This window comes from Schistocerca nitens, chromosome 1 (genome assembly GCF_023898315.1).
Source record: "Schistocerca nitens isolate TAMUIC-IGC-003100 chromosome 1, iqSchNite1.1, whole genome shotgun sequence".
NCBI lineage: Eukaryota > Metazoa > Arthropoda > Insecta > Orthoptera > Acrididae > Schistocerca > Schistocerca nitens.
This window is the reverse complement of record NC_064614.1, coordinates 645,167,776-645,193,192: the sequence shown is the minus strand read 5'-3', so window position 1 is coordinate 645,193,192 and position 25,417 is coordinate 645,167,776. Positions and strand designations below refer to the sequence as shown.

Genomic DNA, 25,417 nt, shown 5'->3' with positions numbered 1-25,417 from the left:
CATACATGGCTACACTCCATACAAATACTTTCAGAAATGACTTCCTGACACTTAAATCTATTCTCGATGTTAACAAATTTCTCTTCTTCAGAAACACTTTCCTTGCCATTGCCATTCTACATTTTATATCTTCTCTACTTTGACCATCATCAGTTATTTTGCTCCCCAAATAGCAAAACTCCTTTACTACTTTTAACGTCTCATTTCCTAATCTAATTCTCTCAGCATCACCCAACTTAATTCGACAAAATTCCATTATCCTCATTTTGCTTTTGTTGATGTTCATCATATATCCTCCTTTCAAGACACTGTCCATTCTGTTCAACTGCTCTTCCAAGTCCTTTGCTGTCTCTGATAGAATTACAATGTCATTGGCGAACCTCAAAGTTTTTATTTCTTCTCCATGGATTTTAATACCTATTCTGAATTTTTCTTCTGTTTCCTTTACTACTTGCTCAATATACAGATTGAATAACATCGGGGAGAGGTTACAACCCTGTCTCACTCCTTTTCCAACCACTGCTTCCCTTTCATGCTCCTCGACTCTTATAACTGCCATCTGGTTTCTGTACAATTGTAAATAGCCTTTCACTACCTGTATTTTACCACTGCCATCTTTCAAATTTGAAAGAGAGTATTCCAGTCAACATTGTCAAAAGCTTTCTCTAATTCTACAAATGCTAGAAATGTAGGTTTGCCTTTCCTTAATCTTTCTTCTAAGATAAGTCGTAAGGTCAGTATTGCCTCACGTGTTCCAATATTTCTACGGAATCCAAACTGATCTTCCCCAAGGTCAGCTTCTACCAGTTTTTCTATTCGTCTGTAAAGAATTCGTGTTAGTATTTTGCAGCTGTGACTTATTAAACTGATAGTTCAGTAATTTTGACATCTGTCAACACCTGCTTTCTTTGGGATTGGAATTATTATATTCTTCTTGAAGTCTGAGGGTATTTCGCCTGTTTTATACATCTTCCTCACCAGATGGTAGAGTTTTGTCATGACTGGCTCTCCCAAGGCTGTCAGGAGTTCTAATGGAATGTTGTCTACTCCCGGGGCCTTGTTTCGACTCAGGTCTTTCAGTGCTCTGTCAAACTCTTCATGCAGTATCATATCTCCCATTTCATCTTCATCTACATCCTCTTCCATTTCCATAATATTGTCCTCAAGTACATCGCCCTTGTATAGACCCTCTATATACTCCTTCCACCTTTCTGCTTTCCCTTCTTTGCTTAGAACTGGTTTTCCATCTGAGCTCTTGATATTTATACAAGTTGTTCTCTTATCTCCAAAGGTCTCTTTAATTTTCCTGTAAGCAGTATCTATCTTACAACTAGTGAGATAAGCCTCTACATCCTTACATTTGTCCTCTAGCCATCCCTGCTTAGCCATTTTGCACTTCCTGTCGATCTCATTTTTGAGACGTTTGTATTCCTTTTTGCCTGCTTCATTTACTGCATTTTTATATTTTCTCCTTTCATCAATTAAATTCAATATTTCTTCTGTTACCCAAGGATTTCTACTAGCCCTCGTCTTTTTACCTACTTGATCCTCTGCTGCCTTCACTACGTCATCCCTCAGAGCTACCCATTCTTCTTCTACTGTACTTCTTTCCCCCATTCCTGTCAATTGTTCCCTTATGCTCTCCCTGAAACTCTGTACAACCTCTGGTTTAGTCAGTTTATCCAGGTCCCATCTCCTTAAATTCCCACCTTTTTGCAGTTTCTTCAGTTTTATTCTACAGTTCATAACCAATAGATTGTGGTCAGAGTCCACATCTGCCCCTGGAGATGTCTTACAATTTAAGATTCAGTCACATCACACATAAAGCTTTTTCATTCATCATGAGCTCAGTTTTGAATGGAGCATTGTGTAATTGAGGTATGATAAAAAAAATATTGTGAATAATTTTATTAGAAGCAAGTAATAAGCCTACATGGAATTTGATTTAATCTCCATCAAAGTACTGTCCTTGGCTGGCAATTCACTATCTCAATATTGTATCCATGACTGGAAACTCTGTTGTGGCCCTCTCAATATCAGGAATGGTATCAAAATGTTTTCCTTTAATCATGATTAACACCCAGAAGTCACATAATGCTAAATCTGGTGAGTAAGGCAGATGTGGACAGACAGGAACACTTTTTTTGGACAAAAGCTTGTGGATCAAAAGCAAGGTGTGGTACAGTGCATTGTCATGATGAAGAAGGAAGCCATTAGCCCATTTTTCTGGTATCTTTCTTCGTACATTTTTTTCAAACGTTACACTGTTACCTTGTAAAACTTGGGTTTACAGTTAGATGCTCATGTAATGAACTCTGATCATACTAAGTCCACAGTATAAGAAAGCAATAAGCACAAATGATATTTGGTTTTAACTGACATGTTTTTGAAGGGCAAGCAGATTCATTGATTTTCAATTGGAAGCTCAAAATTTTCATCCCAAAATCATGTCTATAGACCCAAGTTTTATCTCCAGTTAAAATTTTGAACTCTACGTCTGGATCTGAATGAAGATGATCCTTAAGCTCCATGAAAACTGACAGATGATTTTTCTTCCATTCACCATTCAAAATTCTGGAAACAAATTTTTCACTTACTCATCTCATTTGCAAATTGTTGGTTAAAATTCCTTTCAAGGACCTGTACAAGTTTTTTGGTAAGTTCCTGTATAGTTATTCATCTTTTTAAACAAAGAATTTGTGCTACTTTTTGCATGTTTTCCTCTGTCTTTTAGGTTAATGGACATCCCAAATGTTGCTTGTTTTCTATTGACTCATTTTCTCTTTTAAATTGCTCAGACCATTGCCATACACAAAATTGAACATTTCATGAGTTTCTTTGGCACTTTTTTGCAACTTGAAACAGAAGTGAACATTTGAAATCCATAATGCATGACAGACATGGTGAACACAACCTCACTCTAGCATCTCAGGATGCTGACTGGCAAGTCAGTATGTGTTCCAGCTTGACACTGCCTGTCTCAACAGATCAGGCTATTGGACAAATTACATCAAATGGTTGAAGCATCACCAGTTGCTGCTAAAAAAATTCATTCACTGTACTTTTTGATCACACCTCATATATGTAGTATGCACGGCTGGGCCCCTGTATATTTGGCCACCACACTCTTGGATATGCTTCATGGATCAAATACAGCCCCTGAAAGCTGTTTCACGACAGAAGAGTCACTGAGCTGTCTACTGCCAAGTCTCCTGCAGCTACCACAGCTTTTGGCATTGCAAGCCACGCCAATACATGGCATGCGCATCGCAGCAAACAGCAGTCACAGGCACCTATTCAGGTCTGCACATGTGACAGGCACACTGTCCAGGTGACAGAGTGCCTTTATTCCTCCACTGATGGGTACTTAGGTCACTACTCAGCCTCTTAGTTGTCAGTTCAGCTCTGAGTTCCAGACCAGCTGGCAGCTGCCTTTGAGCCTACACTTTGGTCCACAAAGCCTGCTGCTGCACTACCTATCGGACATGGCATCCCATGCCTTTGACGGATCACAGCCACTGGCTATACATATACATCAGTCACTCTGGAAGGCCAACTACACTGTATTGTGCTTTCACCATAATCGTAGCTGCTGCCATGTGACAGCCACTCCGGAAGGCCCACTCCTGCAGCTCATTGCCACTGCCGAAAATTGTGGGCTTCATAATAGTGGCGTCCACTGCACATTGTTACAAAAGACATTTCAGTAGTACTCACATTTGGATCTTCATCATCTAAAGCTGTACTGAGTTAGTTCATAATAAACAAACAGTGTTACTCCATTGCGTCCATATCAGTCACATCATTGGCACACCACTTGGCCAAAGGCTGTTATACCTGGCGAGGAGGATAATGGTTTCATGTTAGAATGCTCTTCCTTTGCAGAATTGAGGATAATGGTTTTGTGTCACAGTGTTCTTCCTTCATCTGCCATATTCCATAGTTGGCAACAAGGATAATGATTTCATGATACATGTCATATCCATACATCTTGCAGTTTCTCTTTGCAGTGCTTGCTCAAGATTCATGCACTCCACTGCCAGCTCACTGTTCACTACCAGCAGTGTCAGTCACTGGTCTTGCCCACCAGTCAGCCACCTCCCCTCTGCCATGCCAAGCTTGCTGCTGCTAAGCTGTGTCGCATTCTGTCCAGATGATGCAGCCATGGCTGGACCTCTTCCCACGAATTGCAATGCCTGATCAGAACAAGGACAATGAGGTTGCATCTTTACATATGTTTCAGTGATTCTTGATGTCTCTTCATTCATTTTGCTAGAGCCCATTTCATACTTCTCAGTTGCTCATGTGTTTTTCAACCACTTTGATTTTGCTTGTGTGGTAGTCATTTCAATGGGGCAGCATCCTTGTGGTTCTTGTGTTGTGCCAATCTACATTTGAATTCTACAACTGTGTCCAATTACGTAACAGACCAGCTGTGTTCATGCCTTGCCACAGTGTGAGTGTGTCTACTCATTTACTGGATGTGGACTGCTCAATTCTTGCTTTCTGTGGCTATGTTCAGTTGTTTGCTTGTCTCAGTTCTGGTAGGTGTCTCTTTACAATTCATTTTCAGATTTCTCAGCAGATACATATTCTAGTGAATGTTCACACTTCTGTGTAGTTAAATGGTCTGTTCATGTGTTGTTCTAATGTACAATCCCCTTACTGTTGTTGGTCTGCATATCTGTCATGTTTCTGTGTGCATTTACACTCTTGTTCCCTTGCTGTGTATTCTCACTCAATGGAGTTTTCGTCATCTCTAGCCCACCAGTCCATGGGTTGGGCAACTCAGGTTCTGTTGCAGAGCACCATTTGGCTCACTAATGTTCCCGTTTTTTCTACAGCATTTGGGCAGGGGATCCAAAAGTTTTTGTGTCTGACAAGCTGGGCCACCTGCCATGAAATTGTTGCAATGTTGTTGTGCTGTGCAGCTCTCCATTTATTGTATAGTACCAGCCGAGCCCTAACATGTGACACCATTGGAGGATACCACTCATTTCATCATCAGCCAACCCCCTTGCTATTGCCTGGTTCTATCCCTGCCTACCAGTTTTAAGTGCCCCAGCCACTTCCACGGCTATCCATGTGGCATCCTTTACGGCTGTCACTGGCCCTATTGTATCCAGCCCTCACAATGCTGTCCTGGCTGCCTCTGAAGCTGACGATGCAGCCTTCTTTGCGGTTGTAGCTGGCCCTATCATGGCCGGCCCTCTCAATACTGTTCCCTGCAGTTGCCACTTCCACATCAATTGCCAGCTCCTCCCTGGCCATCCCTGTATCCATCCAGCCATCCCTGCTGGCACTTATGATCCCTTCCTGTGTTGTACCAATGGCCTCACAAGTCATGCCATTAATGATGATTTCTCTTTCCCAGAGCTCGCGGTTTTTCGACCTTACCGATTTGTCTACTGCGTATCATTTCAACCATACATTTATCAGTGTCAATACAGAATATAACCAATGTGTACCCACCCTCTAGAAGTAAGTTCAGGCTGGCAGAAGCTCCTTCCCACAACTTGTCTCATTTACTAACCCTAGAAACAAACTCACTTCATATTAGTCCGTAGTTGGCCACCCGGACAGATCACAAATTACTCTGTCATCCCTCCCTCTTTTTGATAATGCATAATCCACAAAAAAACAATATCGATAATAACAAAATGAAAAATTAATGACTACATACAAAAAGAAAACCAACAAATATCCCTAAGGCAAAAAAGAGAAAATACATACTCCCTAATATACTAATCCAAAATAAGAAAACTAACAAATTACAATCACTGCAAAATCATTGCAAAATCAATCATTACAAATTTTGCAACCTAAACCTATATGACACATCATGCACCTTACGTTGCTCACCTATTTCTGGTTCCTTCTTTGTACCCTTTGTAACTTTCACCTCATGATTGGCAGCCAATAAATGTGGCATCCCCTCTAGCATTCTTTTAAATGGTTTGATGTGTATAATAGACGTTTTTGTGAGGAACTGTATCTTATATTGACAGGTGAGGTCATCTCCATGTCCTGGTATGGTCCCTGGTATTTTGTTAAAAATTTCATTTTCCCCTTTGACATATAGAGACTAGTGATCATTGCCCACTGCCCCAAGCAGTTTTGCAGCAATTTACCCATGTGTCTGGTTGTCCCTGGTATTCCAGTGTGTTCTTGTTTGCCTTTTGCACATTCATCCAAATTTCCCTAATTCTTCTGCCTAACTTCCTCACCAACTCACCATCTGGTCCTAATTTAGGACCAAACAGTCAAAAGGACATGGCATTTTCCTGCTGTACACCATCTCAAATGGCAACAAGCCTATTGCATTATGAACCTTGAATTATAGGAGCACAGTACATAAGGTAAATAGGCGTCCCAGTAATCATGTCTGGAAACTATGTAATAGCTCAAAATCTTTGCAGTTGTCTTGTGCATGTGTTCCATTCTCCCTTTGGTTTGCAGATGAAATGGACATGTCCATAACTTCCTTATATGCAACATGCGGCATAGTTGCTTCATTAATTCCAGTTGTTTACTAATGCCTGTACTACAGTACTAGCCCATTGTTCTGGCACTGGTACCACTGCCAGAACTCAAGAGAAATGATCGATGATCATGAGAACATACCTATTTCTTGTAGGTGTTTTATTTAATGGTCAGAGGACATCCAGTGCCAGCAAAGAAAATGCACTGGATGCCTCTGGCAACCTTTCCAATGGCACTTTGTGATGCGTAATGTCAGCCCTCAGTGCACATGGCACACAGTCCTTAACATACTGCTTCATGTCATGCTTTCTTTTCCTCCACCAAAAGTGCTCTACTACATGTCTGTCTGTCATTTGTCGCCCATCATGACCTGACAACTTACGATCATGAGCTTGCTGCAAAACTTCCATCCGAAAACCCTCTGGAACCACCACATGTGGTCCACAACTTGTTGTAGTACACAACAAACCCTTGTACCTAGTGAAATGTGGCTGTGACTTAAATGCCTGGCACTCCTTATCCCTTGTCTGTGCCCACCCTGCAGCTTCCTGGCTTATGGATTACCTCATACTCAAATTCACTAAGCTTAAGTGCCCACTGAGTTAATCTATGAGATGGGTCTTTCAAACCATGCAACCATTTCAATGAGGCATGATCTGTCACAACCTTAAACTTCCTACCATATAGATATCACCGAAAATATGTGATACCTTATTTGACCCCCAACATCTCTTTCCCCATTGTTGAGTAGTTATGCTCACCTTGTTTAGCTTCCTTGAAGCATAAGCTACTGAATGTTTATGACCATCTACCATCTGTCTCAAAACACAACTGACGACCTAATTTGAAGCATGATGTGAAAGGATAAACTCTTTCTCAAAATCAGGAATAACCAATACTGAATCTGAAACTAATTTTTCTTTCAGTTTTTCAAGTTCTTCCTGACATTCCTGTGACCAATGGAATTTCATCCTCTTCTTCAGCAGCTTGTTCAGGGGTCTGGCTATTTTTGCAAAGTCTTTCATCTGTAATAATCACATTGGCCAATGAGTGATTGTACCTGCTTAGTTGTTTGTAGTATCAGATAATTCTGAACTGAGTTTGTAAGACTTAGTTAACTTCGTTTGCACAAAATACCACTTGTCCACACTTAATGTCAAATGTGCCAATCGTAATCTACTAAAGACATCCTACAAATGTCTCACATACTCTGGTAAATCTGTTGAATAGACAATTATGTCATCAAGGTAGACTAGACAAGTTTTTGGCTTTAATGTTCTCAGTACCCAATCCAACAACCGCTGAAAAGTTACCAGTGGGATCTTTAGTCCAAATGGCATGTGTTTGTAATTAAAATATCCTACCAGGATGGTAAACATTGTTTTTGGTTTATCTTCAGGCACCACATCCAATTGATGGTATCTGCTCCTGAGGTTCATAGCTGTAAAGAACCAACACTCACCCAGATTATCCAAACTTTCCTTGATGTTTGGAACTGGATAAGTATCTGAAATGGTTTGCAAGTTTAGATATCTATAGTCACAGCACTGAATGTTTATGACCATCTACCATCTGTCTCAAAACACAACTGACGACCTAATTTGAAGCATGATGTGAAAGGATAAACTCTTTCTCAAAATCAGGAAAAACCAATACTGAATCTGAAACTAATTTTTCTTTCAGTTTTTCAAGTTCTTCCTGACATTCCTGTGACATTCTGTATTTCCATGTCCTGTTGGCCAACTTTTTTGGCACAATGACCATATTTCCATTCCAGGAACTATCATTCCTATGAATTTTATGATCCTATCCCATAGTTGTTGTTCAATAAATTCTTCTACCAATAGCTGCAGCTGCTTCGCTATATGGTACAGCTTCCTATAACTGGTGCACTATACCCTGTCAGTATGTGATGTTACATCAGCAGGGTCACTGGTAATCTTCCGCTCACACAAAATAAATCACTAAACCTCAAAAACAAATTCTCTGTAGCCATTCAATCACTCCCTTTCAAATGATCTACTTTCCCACGTAGCAGTTCCATATCAAAGGTTTTCTTGTGGCTTTCCTCTAGGCTCGATCTATCAAAGTACTCACCTTCCAAGACTGCCAGAGTGGCTATTATTGCACCCTTTGACAGTCACCTCCCCTCTGCCAAAATTTCCCACACTAACCATAACCATATGTTCCCCATTCATGTCACTCATATGCACTAAACTTCTGCAGATAAAACAATGCAAACCATCCAACTTTTCATTGCTTAAGAGCAGTTCAACCACATGTAATGTTTCCCTCAGCAAATTGGTATCCACTGAAACCCACACTATCTTTCTTATGCCTGCTGGTATTTTCAGCTGCTGCTCGATCTTTACAGAAAACATAAATAGTTTAGTTAGTTTCACCTCCATGACAGGTGAACCTTGCACCATTGTCTCAGTTGCAACTGTTGCTCCCAGTTGAAATGAAGTCCCACTGAGTTTCACTGTGCATTGCAAATGATCAGTCTTAGCATGATGTTTGTCAAGAATATCTATTCCAAGAATCATTGAATAACCTTCACCTACACATGACAAAACCTCCCTGCAACCGCTGAAATTAGTTTCCTCATCTGAAAACACCAGTGCTACCATACCCAGTTATTCCACCCTATCATTACCAACTCCACCTATCATATGCCATGGAGGATCCAGTCTTCTCTTTTCCAGGAGGTCCAGACTGATAATGGACACTTTCACATCAGTGTCAACCAAAAATCTTTGTTTCCTGCCACCCACTAAGCCCACAAAGCTACATTCCATCTGTTCATCAACTTATTCCATGTTATGGTATGTGGGTAGTGTTTTCCAGTGGCTGAAGCAATCATATTTGCTTTTAATGGCTGCTTCCCTTGTCATTGCTTTTCACCCTTCTTACCTCCATATTCAGATGACTGGTGGTCCATTATGCCACAAGCATAGCACTCTGGCTGCTTACACTGCTTCCTTACATGCCCCTCATGACTACATCTATAACAGTTGACTTCTGAAGTCAACATGCAATGGTACAGCCTCTGCTTTGTGGCCATATCCATCTCCTTTGTAAGTGTTGCAATCCTAAGAGCTGACTCTAAGTCCTACATGTTTCCATCTGTACCATCCATGACATTTCAGCAGGTATACCATTGCAAAAAACATCCACCATTCTGTTTTCTGCCTCCTGTAGCAGCAACCTATTAGCTTCTGCATTCTGGGTTTGTACATATGTCTTTGTGTTTAGGTTATGGATTCTATCCAAGAACGCTTCCACAAACTTGTTGCAAAGCATCGACAACATACTTAATTTCTCCTGAAAAAATCATACACTATTCTACTTTTTGTACTGCTGGAACAATCCCACAGCCCACTCCTGGAATGTATATGCTTTATTCAATGTCTCATGGTACACAACATATGCTCTGGAGTCCTCCACCAAACACATATTAGCAACATGCTGAGTTACTTTTCTGACCACTCATGTGATTCTGCAGCATCCCTAATACCCTTAATGAAAATTGTCACGTCCTCTGTTGCCTTGCCCAAGAAGGGATTAATCAGTGCAACCACTGCTGGGTCATATGAAACAAAAGGCACTCCCAATCCAGACTTACTTTCCCAAGATTCCAATTGCAACTGATCAAGAGTCTCTTTACGAGGCTCTAACTCACAATTAAGTTCTAAATTTCTCTTCTTCATGCTCACAAACTGCTCTGTTAATGCTTGCACTTGCTGAGTTAAAGCAGCAACTTCATCTGAGGTAGTAGCACATGTTTTCACCATTTTGCATACTCTTTATGCAATCAACTTTTTTTGTGAACAAGACAAAACACGAACTTCCATTCAACACTACACAAAAAAATGTAAACACAAGTTAATTTGTCTGGTGAATCATCACCCATCTACACTCAGTACAGCTATTAAACAGATGACCAGTACACCTACATACAGAACAAACTGCTGCTACAGCTCTGTTACAAGCAACTCGTGGCCAGGAAAACTGCAAAAAGAACATCTCACTGGCACTAAATTATACCGTCCATCATTACCTCTACACAAATATAAGTCAACGAGTTACAGTGGCTTCACAAAAGTAGCTCTAAACATCTTGTACCCCAGCTCACATAACAGACTAGGAAAGCAAGACAACCACTTCCTGATGTTGCTACTTGCTCTCCCCCTACCCGAGAGCTCCAGGGGCTGTGGCAAGTGTGTCATTGATTTTATTACATCAAAGATACATAGCAGGCCGTCTGCAGCGGGCCTTCTGCTGAACTTGGTGATGGTGCTGCACACCATGCATGTTAGCACTAACACGAATGCTGGAATCTGCATTATTGGTGTCCAGTTGCCCAGCCTTGTGGATGTATCAATCCTTACCCATCACAGCTAAGTGGTCACCATGTGCATTAGCTGCGCCTGATAGCCCAGAACTGGCTGATTGTTCCCTCAAGCATGATTCGTGGACTCCAAGTAAAGTGCCAAATGGAAGCAGCCAACCACTGTCACTGTAGTGAGTCTTTGCAGTTTTGGCCACCCACCCAGGGCAGCTCGTTTAGTGCCCACAGAGAGCTCTGCACCTGGGAGGACGCAAATTCACACCCCAGTCCCACCCTGCAGATGGCTGCTTGCAGTCTGCCAAACACTACCACACAGAGAATTGGGCCTAGCAGCCCTCTCACTCCTCATGCCAGAGCAGTTCCAAGGTGTGGTGCAGCCTGCCACAGCTATGATGTGTCTGTGCAATGGAGATTGAAGGTAGCTTCAGCAGGCTGGTTGGCTGCCGATATCCATAACCCAAAGGTCGTCATGGTTGGCCTGCACCTTAAAGAGTTACCATTCTTTCAGTTCTAGAAACACACAGAATGGTGACATGACTGCTTGCTTTGAGGCTCCAGGCTTGATTATACATACATCTCTTTCCTACACCTCTGGCATAGTTCCCCTGGAGGGGACAACAGGAGTCCTCTTTAGTAATTATAACATCAGCTTTCCTCAGTCTGCTTCAACCTCTACACACAGGTCACTACGCACTGTTGTAACTGCAGTGTATGGATTCTTCACAGCATGTTAGTGCCCTCTGCTGCCCTGATTACTTCTCATTTGTATACAGTGCCCGCCAGGCTCCTCTTTCTAGCCTGTGAGCAGTGTCATACACCTGCTTCACAAACTCATTTGCAAAATATCAATATTGCATGCACCTGCCATCCAATGTACCAATTGGTCCCTTAACTACTGCCTCCCAGCCATAGCTGCACAAAATTTACAAGAATTCCCAAAATCCACACCTGTACTTATTGATGGTGTGGCAATATAATACAACAAATACAAAAATCATATGGTATCTATAAGCCATATATAAATAATAACTTTTTAATGAAGTGTATAAAACTCATTGCATACAAATCAGTATACTTTTCAAATGTTAAAGAAGAACTCTCAAAGATATTTGTAATTTTAAATGAAACGAAAACAAATGTATGACCCGGTTTTGAGATAGCTACCAATGTAAGAGCCACCTGGTGTTTGAAATTACTTGCATGCCTTATCTACACCTTACAGCCAATCATTTGAAGCATGTACTTCATAGAATGTGGATCCATGATGTATTTAACTCGTCAAAAAAAAAAAAAAAAAAAAAAAAAAAAAATGCAGAAATGTGCACTGTTACGCAGTTCATTATTTAACAAACATCAGTGGAATGCTATGTGTGGACATCCCTAGCTACCAAAGCTGCTTTTTAAACATATTTTTTACTTGTGGCAAACTGGTTTGTATTTTTAGAAAATTGGTATGGAATGTGCTGCATAATATCCACTAGAATGTTAATGTAATATGTGAGATAGAGTCATAATGGAACAAGACATATAACAAGTTTTTTAAAGCTATGAAAACAGAATTTTCATGTCCTCATTTGTAACAGTAAATATAAATAATGATTGTACGTGTACTATATTTAAATGCATCACTTTACAGAGCAGAAGATGACAGCCTTAACTGGTGAAACCGGTAATCAAAGATAAATAGACCATGTAATCTTGGCTATTAAATTTTCTCCAAAGCAATTATGGATTGCTCCTTCAATCCTATTGTTATAAAAGACAGTGCAGTGTATGTTTAATAAATAAATTTTACTGAACTGCAGGTAGCAGCAACTAATATTTGCGCTTAAGACATCCACAGAAGGCAACAAGTAAAACTGTTGAAATTGTGAACAACATTAACTTGACTGCATATTCAAAGAAACTGAGGATTATAAGGTTAAATTAATTATAGATCACTGGGAAGATATTATTTTATGGTGAGGAAAGAAAGAGGAGAAAGAACTGGTGAAATTAGTTCAGTAACAAGTACCCAATGTTATTCTGTTCTCATTATGAATTATTTAGGAATAAAGGAGATTACTCCTGAAAGGCAAGAGTGCTGTATCACCGATAGGTAAACAAATAAAAGGTACAGGGATTGGCTAGCTTCTGGAATGCACTTACTTCTTCAAGCTTGTAGGAAACACACACACACACACAAACACACACACACACACACACACACTCACATGCACTTGCCTGTCTCCCTATACTGTGCTCAGTCAACTGCCAGCTCTTTCTTGGCACACAGTAAGTGTACTGGGGTGAGGTGAGAGTGTGCGGTGGGGTGGAGTGGGGTGTGGGATGGAGAGAGGCAGGAGCCAGGGAGGAGGTTGGGGGAAGTGTCTAGCAGTTCACATGTGTTCTGCTGCCTGATTTGAATGGCTGCTTCATAAGCCATGTCGTCTGGATCCTCACCACCAACTCTAGTCTTCCTGAGCTGTGCAGATGGGAGCGCATCCTTTGTTCCTGTAACATCCCTGGTCTAAACCTAAGGTACCTATGTAAAAGAAAATGTAGATTATAAGAGTATAACATCTGTTTGCAAACTTGGTTGTGAAAGAGACTTTGAAATCTCAGCTGTAGAGTTAATGTCTGAAAACACTATTATTTTATGTGTGTATAGATCTCCTGTTAGCAACATAAGTGTTTTTTTCAAAAAATTTGACTTTGCTTTAGGCAAACTTAAGACAACTGGGAAAACAGTGGTACTATGTGGTGATTTTAATATTGACTTTCTGAGCCATAGCCCTCACAGGGAAACGTTTTTAAATATTATAAAAGCCTACAATCTTTGTCTTACTGTTAGCTCTCCAACACATGTAACTAAAACTAGTGTCACTCTCCTTGATCAGGTATGTGTAAACATGGACAAGTGTACATCAGAAAACTTTGATACCGGCTATAGTGACCACCTTTCGCAATTACTGACCATACGTGTAAATCACATTTCGACCAGTATAGAAAATGTTATCCATAAAAGGATTCATAGTGGGAAAAAAATTGAATGCTTCCAGTACCTAATCAGTGAACAATCTTGGAGAGAAGTATATGATACCTCTGATACTAACGAAAAGATGGAACATTTTTTGAACATTTTCAAGAATAATTCTGACATAGCTTTTCCACAAAGGAAAGTTATTTCCAAGAGCACAGATAGATTCAGAAACTGGATTACACCAGGCATCAGAGTATCTTGTAAAAGGAAGCGGGAACTTTTTCTGCAGTCAAAAACTAACAGCAGTCCAGAATTTATTAATTATTTCAAAAAATACAAGCTAGTTTTGAAACACATCATAAAGGAGGCAAAAATTAAGGAAAATGACAAATATATTATGAAGTCATCCAATAAAACTAAGTCCATGTGGAAAGCTGTGCAGGATCTTACTGGGAAGAAGACAACTCACAAAAATATTGTGATATCACATGATCGCAAGAATGTCACTGACCCTATGGAAGTTGCAAATAGTTTCAATTCTTACTATGCAACTGTTGCTGGGAAATTAGTGAAGGAAAAATTTGGAAATCCACCTAATACAACATGGAAAGAACTTTCATCTATTGAAATAAATAATATATCCATGTTCCTCAGTCCAGTAAGCCCAACAGAGCTCCTAAATACCATTAATTCACTGAAGAGTAAGTATTCAACTGGTATTGATGATATTCCAGATTATATTATAAAAATAACAGCAAGTCAAATACTTTCACCTTTATTGGACATATGCAATTCATCCTTATCATGTGGTGTCTTCCCCCAGCAACTGAAAATGGCAAAAGTAATACCACTATATAAAAAAGGTGATCATCAATGTATGGGTAACTATAGGCCTGTGTCTCTATTGCCAGGGTTTTCGAAAATTATTGAAAAAGTGTTCCTTTCAAAACTAATTACATTCTTCGACAAGAATGATATTATTTCTGGATGTCAACATGGCTTCAGACCACAGAGATCAATTGAAACTGCCACTTTCAATCTGTTAAACCATGTCTTAAATGCAGTGGACAACCACAGAAATATCTCAGGTTTATTCTTGGACCTAACAAAAGCTTTTGATGTGATTGATCATTCTATACTCCTGAGGAAGCTCGAATGGTATGGTGTAAGAGGTGTGCCAAATCAGTGGATCAAATCATATTTGGAATATCGCTCTCAGGTAACTGAAATTAAGTACACAGAAGGAAATGAACTCCAGGTACACGTTTTAGAACCATGTGGACTAACTCATGGTGTTCCACAGGGCTCCATTTTAGGCCCCTTTCTTTTTTTGGTCTACATTAATGATTTCCCATCACACGTTAGGGATTCTGAACCAGTACTGTTTGCAGATGACACCAGTCTATTGATTGAAGGGAATAATGAAGAAAATCTTACTGCATCTGCAAAAGATATTACAAAAGGAGTGTCTGAATGGTTTACCAGAAACAGGCTAATAGTTAATCCCCCAAAAACGGTACTCATGAATTTCCACACTGATCAAAATAAAAATCCGGTACAACCTGTAATATGTATAGATAACCAAAACATTAGTTCTGTCAAAGAAACTAAATTTCTTGGGATTCATATCCAGGAAAATCTTAAATGGAACACTCATATCACAGCCCTAAATTCAAAACTAGCAAAAATGAGCTATGTGGTAAGAATTCTCTGCAACAGTACCAGTGCAGAAACAGTTAGGGCTGTATACTTTGCTTGTGTACATTCAATACTGAAGTATGGTATCATTTTCTGGGGAAATGTACATCAGACCAGTACAGTTTTCAGGAAACAAAAGGCAATTATAAGAATAATGAAACAAGTGAGCAGCAGAAAATCATGCAAACCTTTCTTTAAAGATCTGAAGATCCTACCCCTTCCCTGCATTTATATACTGGAAGTAGTCACACATGTCAAAAAAGCATACTGAGAAAAGAAAACCTTTTTCCTCAAAACTAAAGTGTCCATGATTAAAGTACCAGGTCAGACAGTGACATAAATGTCAATCATTGTAACACCACATTATGCCAAAAAGGTGTATATCATGCAGGAACAAAACTTTACAACAGATTACCAAGACATATAAAATCTCTTACTGAACTACAAAGCTTTAAAAAGTATGTGACATCCTACCTTCTGAAAAACTGCTACTATTCAGTCTCACAGTATCTTATGCAAGAAAAAATGTAATTTGTATCTTTAATTGTAGAAATAAGTTATATAAATACAGTATTTCAAAAATTTGTAATTATTAACTGTATAGATCCAACTTGTCATAAAAATTTATAAAATTTATGTTTGACATTTGAAAATCCAATAGCTAAAAAGGTTTTCTGTCCAATATCCTGTGTACAATATATGTACTTAAAAAGAGATTTATATGGACAAATAAATAAATAAATACCTCATTGCCCCCCCCCTCCACCAAATCCCTTAGATGCTTTCCCCCAACCCCCTCCCTGCTTCCTGCCTTTCTCTATCCCTCACCCCACCCTACCTGTCCCCACACCCCTACCTCACCCCAGCACACTCACCGTGGGCCAGGAAAGAACTGGCAGTCGACTGAGCACAATGTAGGCGAACAGGCGTGTACATGTGAGTGAGTGTGCATGTGTTTGTGTGCACAGTTTTCCTACAAGTTTGAAAAAGGAAGTGCATTCCAAATGTTGGCTGATCTCTGTACCTTTCGTTTGTGTATCTATCGACAACACAGCACTCTGCCTTGTGGTGTGTCATCTCTTTTATTCCTAAATACACTCCTGGAAATGGAAAAAAGAACACATTGACACCGGTGTGTCAGACCCACCATACTTGCTCCGGACACTGCGAGAGGGCTGTACAAGCAATGATCACACGCACGGCACAGCGGACACACCAGGAACCACGGTGTTGGCCGTCGAATGGCGCTAGCTGCGCAGCATTTGTGCACCGCCGCCGTCAGTGTCAGCCGGTTTGCCGTGGCATACGGAGCTCCATCGCAGTCTTTAACACTGGTAGCATGCCGCGACAGCGTGGACGTGAACCGTATGTGCAGTTGACGGACTTTGAGCGAGGGCGTATAGTGGGCATGCGGGAGGCCGGGTGGACGTACCGCCGAATTGCTCAACACGTGGGGCGTGAGGTCTCCACAGTACATCGATGTTGTTGCCAGTGGTCGGCGGAAGGTGCACGTGCCCATCGACCTGGGACCGGACCGCAGCGACGCACGAATGCACGCCAAGACCGTAGGATCCTACGCAGTGCCGTAGGGGACCGCACCGCCACTTCCCAGCAAATTAGGGACACTGTTGCTCCTGGGGTATCGGCGAGGACCATTCGCAACCGTCTCCATGAAGCTGGGCTACGGTCCCGCACACCGTTAGGCCGTCTTCCACTCACGCCCCAACATCGTGCAGCCCGCCTCCAGTGGTGTCGCGACAGGCGTGAATGGAGGGACGAATGGAGACGTGTCGTCTTCAGCGATGAGAGTCACTTCTGCCTTGGTGCCAATGATGGTCGTATGCGTATTTGGCGCCGTGCAGGAGAGCGCCACAATCAGGACTGCATACGACCGAGGCACACAGGGCCAACACCCGGCATCATGGTGTGGGGAGCGATCTCCTGCACTGGCCGTACACCACTGGTGATCGTCGAGGGGACACTGAATAGTGCACGGTACATCCAAACCGTCATCGAACCCATCGTTCTACCATTCCTAGACCGGCAAGGGAACTTGCTGTTCCAACAGGACAATGCACGTCCGCATGTATCCCGTGCCACCCAACGTGCTCTAGAAGGTGTAAGTCAACTACCCTGGCCAGCAAGATCTCCGGATCTGTCCCCCATTGAGCATGTTTGGGACTGGATGAAGCGTCGTCTCACGCGGTCTGCACGTCCAGCACGAACGCTGGTCCAACTGAGGCACCAGGTGGAAATGGCATGGCAAGCCGTTCCACAGGACTACATCCAGCATCTCTACGATCGTCTCCATGGGAGAATAGCAGCCTGCATTGCTGCGAAAGGTGGATATACACTGTACTAGTGCCGACATTGTGCATGCTCTGTTGCCTGTGTCTATGTGCCTGTGGTTCTGTCAGTGTGATCATGTGATGTATCTGACCCCAGGAATGTGTCAATAAAGTTTCCCCTTCCTGGGACAATGAATTCACGGTGTTCTTATTTCAATTTCCAGGAGTGTAGTTCGTAATTCTCAACAAGAACTTTCCAAATATTATTCTATTCTCAGTTACTTTTAGATTAAAATTGCAGTTAATATTTGTTATATATGTTAATTTTTTGTTGGTTGATCCCACAGTTGCAAGCAGTGTAACAATATTTTCTTCCTTTTTGTGTTTTCAGCAGATTTGATTATTATTGTTATTCTTGTTAGTAATATTATTATTTCTTTACTTTCTCAGACGTTAAGTCTGGTTAAAAATGGAAAGTGATGCGGACCTTGATCAAGCATCACTTCCTTTTAACTGTACGGTATTTGTTATATTGCATTTAGGAACTTTCGGGTAATTGAACATGTATCAATAATTACAGATTTCTGTAGTTCTATATATAAGTTTGGATGTAGCTGTATTGCATTGATGTACTGGTGGATATTGCATGGTATGACTCCTGTAGTTGATAGTATAATTGGTATAATGTCAACTTTATCCTGATGCCACATGTCCTTGACTTCCTCAGCCAGTTGGATGTATTTTTCAATTTTTTCTCCTGTTTTCTTTTGTATATTTGTTGTATTGGGTATGGATATTTCGATTAGTTGTGCTAATTTCTTCTTTTTATTGGTGAGTATGATGTCAGGTTTGTTATGTGGTGTTGTTTTATCTGTTATAATGGTTCTGTTCCAGTATAATTTGTATTCATCATTCTCCAGTACATTTTGTGGTGCATACTTGTATGTGGGAACGTGTTGTTTTATAAGTTTATGTTGTAAGGCAAGCTGTTGATGTATTATTTTTGCTACATTGTCATGTCTTCTGGAGTATTCTGTATTTGCTAGTATTGTACATCCGCTTGTGATGTGATCTACTGTTTCTATTTGTTGTTTGCAAAGTCTGCATTTATCTGTTGTGGTATTGGGATCTTTAATAATATGCTTGCTGTAATATCTGGTGTTTATTGTTTGATCCTGTATTGCAATCATGAATCCTTCCGATTCACTGTATATATTGCCTTTTCTTAGCCATGTGTTGGATGCGTCTTGATCGATGTGTGGCTGTGTTAGATGATACGGGTGCTTGCCATGTAGTGTTTTCTTTTTCCAATTTACTATCTTTGTATCTGTTGATGTTATGTGATCTAAAGGGTTGTAGAAGTGGTTATGAAATTGCAGTGGTGTAGCCGATGTATTTATATGAGTGATTGCTTTATGTATTTTGCTAGTTTCTGCGCGTTCTAGAAAGAATTTTCTTAAATTGTCTACCTGTCCATAATGTAGGTTTTTTATGTCGATGAATCCCCTTCCTCCTTCCTTTCTGCTTAATGTGAATCTTTCTGTTGCTGAATGTATGTGATGTATTCTATATTTGTGGCATTGTGAATGTGTAAGTGTATTTAGTGCTTCTAGGTCTGTGTTACTCCATTTCACTACTCCAAATGAGTAGGTCAATATTGGTATGGCATAAGTATTTATAACTGTGGTCTTGTTTCTTGCTGTCAATTCTGTTTTCAGTATTTTTGTTAGTCTTTGTCTATATTTTTCTTTTAGTTCTTCTTTAATATTTGTACTATCTATTCCTAGTTTTTGTCTGTATCCTAGATATTTATAGGCATCCGTTTTTTCCATCGCTTCTATGCAGTCGCTGTGGTTATCCAATATGTAATCTTCTTGTTTAGTGTGTTTTCCCTTGACTATGCTATTTTTCTTACATTTGTCTGTTCCAAAAGCCATATTTATATCATTGCTGAATACTTCTGTTATCTTTAGTAATTGGTTGAGTTGTTGATTTGTTGCTGCCGGTAGTTTTAGATCATCCATGTATAGCAAATGTGTGATTTTGTGTGGGTATGTTCCAGTAATATTGTATCCATAATTTGTATTATTTAACATGTTGGATAGTGGGTTCAGAGCAAGGCAGAACCAGAAAGGACTTAATGAGTCTCCTTGGTATATTCCACGCTTAATCTGTATTGGCTGTGATGTGATATTATTTGAATTTGTTTGGATATTAAGTGTGGTTTTCCAATTTTTCATTACTATGTTTAGGAACTGTATCAATTTAGGATCTACTTTGTATATTTCCAATATTTGTAGTAACCATGAGTGGGGTACACTATCAAAAGCTTTTTGGTATTCAATGTATGTGTAGTGTAGCGACCTTTGTTTAGTTTTAGCTTGATATGTCACCTCTGCATCTATTATCAGTTGCTCTTTACATCCTCGTGCTCCTTTGCAACAGCCTTTTGTTCTTCATTTATAATTTTGTTCTGTGTTGTATGCGTCATTAATTTCTGTTTAATGATTGAAGTTAATATTTTGTATATTGTTGGTAGGCATGTTATGGGGCGATATTTAGCTGGGTCTGCTGTGTCTGCTTGATCTTTAGGTTTCAGATAAGTTATTCCATGTGTAAGTGTATCAGGGAAAGTGTATGGGTCTGCAATGTAACTGTTAAATAATTTAGTTAGATGTGAATGTGTTGAGGTGAACTTCTTTAACCAGAAATTTGCTATTTTATCATTTCCAGGGGTTTTTCAATTGTGAGTAGAATTAATTGCTTGGGTGACTTCATGTTGCAAAATTATCACTTCAGGCATTTGTGGTATCATCTTGTATGTGTCTGTTTCTGCTTTTATCCACTGTGTATGCCTGTTATGTTGTACCGGGTTTGACCATATGTTGCTCCAGAAGTGTTCCATGTCTGTTATGTTTGGTGGATTGTTTATTTTAATGTGTGTGTTATCTATTGTCTGGTAAAATTTCTTTTGGTTTGTGTTGAATGTTTGGTTTTGTTTCCTTCTATTTTCACTTTTTTTTGTATCTTCTGAGTCGTTTGGCTAATGCTTGTAATTTCTGCTTCTTTTCGTCTAATTGCTCTGTCGCTTCTTGTTGTGAGATTTTACCTAACCTTTTTCGTTTTTTTTCTGAGATTTCATTTCTTATAAATTGTGTTAGCTGTCAGATGTCTTTTCTCAGTTTTTCTATTTTGATCTGTAGCCTGTGTTGCCATGCTGGTTTTGTGGGTTTCTTCTGTGTGTTGGTTGGTTCTGATCTCTGCCTAGTGTGTATATTTAGTGTAGTGAGTGCTCCTATATAAACCAGTAGTTGTAACTCTTCCATAGTTGTGTTTTCATTTATTTTGTTGTGTATGATTGTGTTGATAGTTTTTATTGTTGTTTCGACTTGTGGGTTATTTGGTGGTCTATGCAAGAACGGTCTAATGTCTGTATTTGTGTCTTTGTATTCTATATATGTTAGCTGAAATTTTTCTTTTATATCTAACATCTGTGTCACTTCGTGTTCTATTTGTGCTTGTTCTGGTGGCTGTCTTAAGATTTTGTTTTCCTCTGATTGTTTAATTGGTGCGTGTTGTTCTTTGTTTGTTTGCTCTGGGATGTTTGAGTCCATTACTGTATTTTCTTCTTCTTCTGATTGCACATTATTTTGTTCCAGTATTTGTTGTACTTGTTGTTTGATGTTTTCTAATTCTGACTGGGGTATCCTGTTATTTTTGATTATTACACAGATCTGATCAGCTAGTCGTTGTTCTGTTAAAAATTTTAATTCTGGGTATCTGGTAATAAATGTTGTGTATACTTGTGATCTGTATCCAGTTGTGTTGGTTCCTAGGTTTGTTGCTTGGTAATAACAGAACATGAGGTGTCGATTAACTTCATCTGACCATCTCAACCTCTGTCTTTGTTTTCCTTCTAGGGTGGTTGCAGGAAGCATATCCTGCAAAACACCTCTATTTGGATTTAAATCATTTTCCAGTTGGCTAGCAGTGTCGTTACCATTGTGGGCGGGCATAGGGTTCAAGCGTCGTCCCCGACCATGACGGCACTTGTCCGAGGCTTCTTTGGTTCTGTCCTGAACCAACTAATCACACTAAAAGGGGGGTTAGCCCTATTAGTGGCTTGTTCTTTTCGTCGCCTTTTACGACTGGCAGAACATACCGGAGGCCTATTCTTTTCCCGGGCCTCCACGGGGATTATTATTATTATTATTATTATTATTATTATTATTATTATTATTGTTTTATTATTCTTTCCAGCTGCCAATATAGGTAGGAACACTTTTAACATTTTTGTTCTTGTAGGCATCATCTGAAGCTCACATATGATCCATAGAACACATGATTACCTCAGGGGTGAGAGAACATCAAGCTCAGATATCTAGATATATCCCCACGCATGTTATTGTGTGAGACATGCTTGTTAACTTGTACTTATTACTTTCTAATACTAGAGCACAGACATAGTATGTGTCTGTGTGTGTGTATTTGTGTCTCTGTTTAAGCTAAGAAATATCTACATTTTCAATTATAATTATTACATTCTTCATACAGGTACTGCAAATTCATAATAAAAGAGGGCATATAAAAGAAAATTAACAATGGTATTTTTCATGCTTCTTAGCTAAGTTTTGTGACTAGTTCCATCCAATACTTTTAGTTGTATACATTACCAAATATTCTTCCACCTTTTCACATTTGAGAGCACTCTTTTTTTTTAGTAGTAGAATTCAAGCATAGCTATGCCAATATTATGTTAATTGTATGAAAAAGTGAATAATATGGAAAAGTGAATAATATGGCATCATATTATAAACATATGGAAGTGAGTTGTTTTCCAGCAGTGTTTGATCAAATTTTTTGAGCCATGTTTGTACCACTTGTGATTTTCTTCAGCCAAATGCAGACTGTTTAAAACATAAGAAACTACATTATTTTTTATTGTGCTGATTCTTATTTTTTGCAGAACAGGCAGGACAGGAATTTTGTAATAATAAGTGTACATAATTATCTGTGTATCCAATTAAATGTTTCATTCAGTGTCAAATAGTGCAGTAGCTTAGAAATTTAACTTATATCCATGAGATACTGGTTAATAAATAATAGTTTAAATCACAGCTTTGTTCAGTGTACTCTAATGTTCACTTTCAAATCAAGTGAGCACTGAATGAAACATTGTAATTAAAGTTTTCTGATATGTCAGGTTTGTCAAATGTTAACCACGGCATATGGCATACCTCTTTTACATTTCACCTTCCCTCACTCCTCAGCCTTACCTTGATCATACTGATTAGCTAGAAAGGCACTTTCAAAATTAATTACAGTTATTATCAAAAATATACCAGGTATGAAATTCAGTAATAATTAACATCATTTGGCTTTTACAAAGTACTAAGTTGGAGCAATTCAGTATATGCTATCAGTGTGGTCAGCTCAAACTTCGGCTTTTCTGTGCTTGTGCATTTATTTCTTTCCATCCTGTACCATCAGTGTCAAAGTTTCTATGTGCCTCTATCTCTTCTCTCTTTCCTTTGTCTCAGATCTGTTAGATGGTTATTTGTGTTTCGTTGTGTCAATATTTGGTGTCGGATGCCTGACGGCCATCATTGGTGATGTGGCATCGCACTTTGGGTGCACAGTTGGGCTGCATGATGCCGTAACAGCAATAGCCTTCGTAGCACTGGGTACAAGTGTGCCAGGTAAGGATAATGTATGCTGTCAGGAAGATGGCCCTGTTTCTGGTTAATCCTCCAAGGATAGTAATCACTTTGTCAAATACCCTTTCATACATATAATTTAGTGAGCATTTACTCAAGGCATGGAAGACCTAAATATTTTTGTAGGCAAAATTCATAAAGAGTATGGAAATTATCTTTTTATGACTGCACTTATAGACTGTGATTTATAATGTAACTGCACAACATTATTATAGTCATACTTTAGTTGAACTGCATTTTTAGTTTATAAACTAGAGACTTACTTGACAAAATAAATAATGGTTTTAGAGGATACAACCAGAAGCAGGAAACAAATACACACTTTCACATTTTAAGTTTCCTAGTTGCTCATCAGAATGACAGCTGGTATAGTGTAAATAACAAATGCTTGTTCTTTGTTTCTTTAGCTTATAGTTGAAATTGAATGTTTTTTCCAGTCTGCATGACTCAGTTCCAAGAGGTTTCTGATGATGAATGCAACTTCTACAGACTGCTTGTTTCATAACCTGGGTCTCTCACAGCATTCACCTCAGCACGCAGCAATTTTTTTCAATAACTTGCAGTTGCAGCAACAAATGTGTCATCAATTATGGAGTTCTTATTTGACGTCTGGCAAGTCAAGTTTCCCATTCCAAAACAGAGAGATGTCGTTCATCATTTACATATCATGCAGCATTACCAAAGTCTGTTGTGTTGTTTTCAGTTTTGTTTCTCTGTTTGTTATTATTATTTGGATTGTGTTATGTCTTGCAATCAACAGAAACTATGATGGTCAATTACCATTAAATCCATGTTCATTTCATTGCAACAATTTGATTGAATAAAGTACTGTTTCTTATGCTAGGACGTAATGTAAGTCCATCTGTAGGTCAACATTATGACTCTTCTGATGTCTATAGATGTCTATGACGGGTGGGTGTGTTTCTGGACCTCCATCCTTTGGATAGGTGTGCTGACAGCTGTAATCGGTGACGTAGCTTCACATTTTGGTTGTACAGTCACGATTCCAGACACACTTACAGCAATTTCTCTCGTGGCCATGGGTACAAGTCTGCCAGGTAACTTATATATGTACAATGTTGTTGATGTGTCATCAACCTGTGTGTTCCTCACAGCATCATTCCTGGTGCAGTATTTAACTGTTGTATTTCATCTGATATTTGTTTCTACCTTTCTTGAAGTTGTACTCTCACTGAGTACTCTCATTGAGTACTCTCATTGACCTGCTGATTTTCTCCCTGTTTTTTGCATGAATCATGACAGTTCCTTTGCTCTAACATTTTATATCTCAACTAGAATGCTCTCACTTGTAACAACAAATCATGTGTTCTTAGCTAATATAATCTCTTTAACACAGCAAGACAATTGTTTCAGTTTCTTATTCAAGTGCTTACATCATTTAAAACTGAAAGGAAAAATTGAAAATCCACAATATTTGAAACACACAAGGAGAATCTACTTACAAAGGCCAGAACAGGAACAACTGGATCAGAGCTGATAGACACACAGGCTTGAAATTATAATTAATCTTCAGTTTTTGAAGCTTTGTAAACCATAACATAAAGTGGAAACATGAATGCAAATAACAGAATACCTAGCCAGCAGCAAAGGATAGAATAGCAGCATGTGAGTAGATTCAAACAGGGCAGCATAATCAACCTCCAGAAAATGGGGTTTTAAATATCTTGACCTTTTGTCAGGTACAGAGCATACTGCTACAATATTTAGGCCTATGTGGCAATAGTGGATAGAAGAGAGCCGTAACAGTGATAACAGGGGATTGTAGCTTGCAGTGTAACCAAAGCATAAGATGAACACCAACATATCACTCGACCATTACAGACTGCTCAGTTTACTCTCACACTGTCAACTTGGCATTTGAGTTCTGCACAGGTATGATCCTGTCTATGTCAAAGAA

General features: G+C 39.4%; 1 protein-coding gene across 1 annotated transcript in view; it reads left to right on the top strand.

Annotated features, from left to right (window-relative positions):
- The window catches only part of LOC126258453 (sodium/calcium exchanger 1-like), a 208,246-nt gene that overhangs the window by 136,012 nt on the left and 46,817 nt on the right, over window positions 1-25,417 (top strand). Inside the window, exon 5 of the mRNA XM_049955645.1 lies at window positions 23,323-23,481. Within this exon, the coding sequence (XP_049811602.1) occupies window positions 23,323-23,481 (159 nt within the window). The remainder of the gene's footprint in view (window positions 1-23,322; window positions 23,482-25,417) is intronic.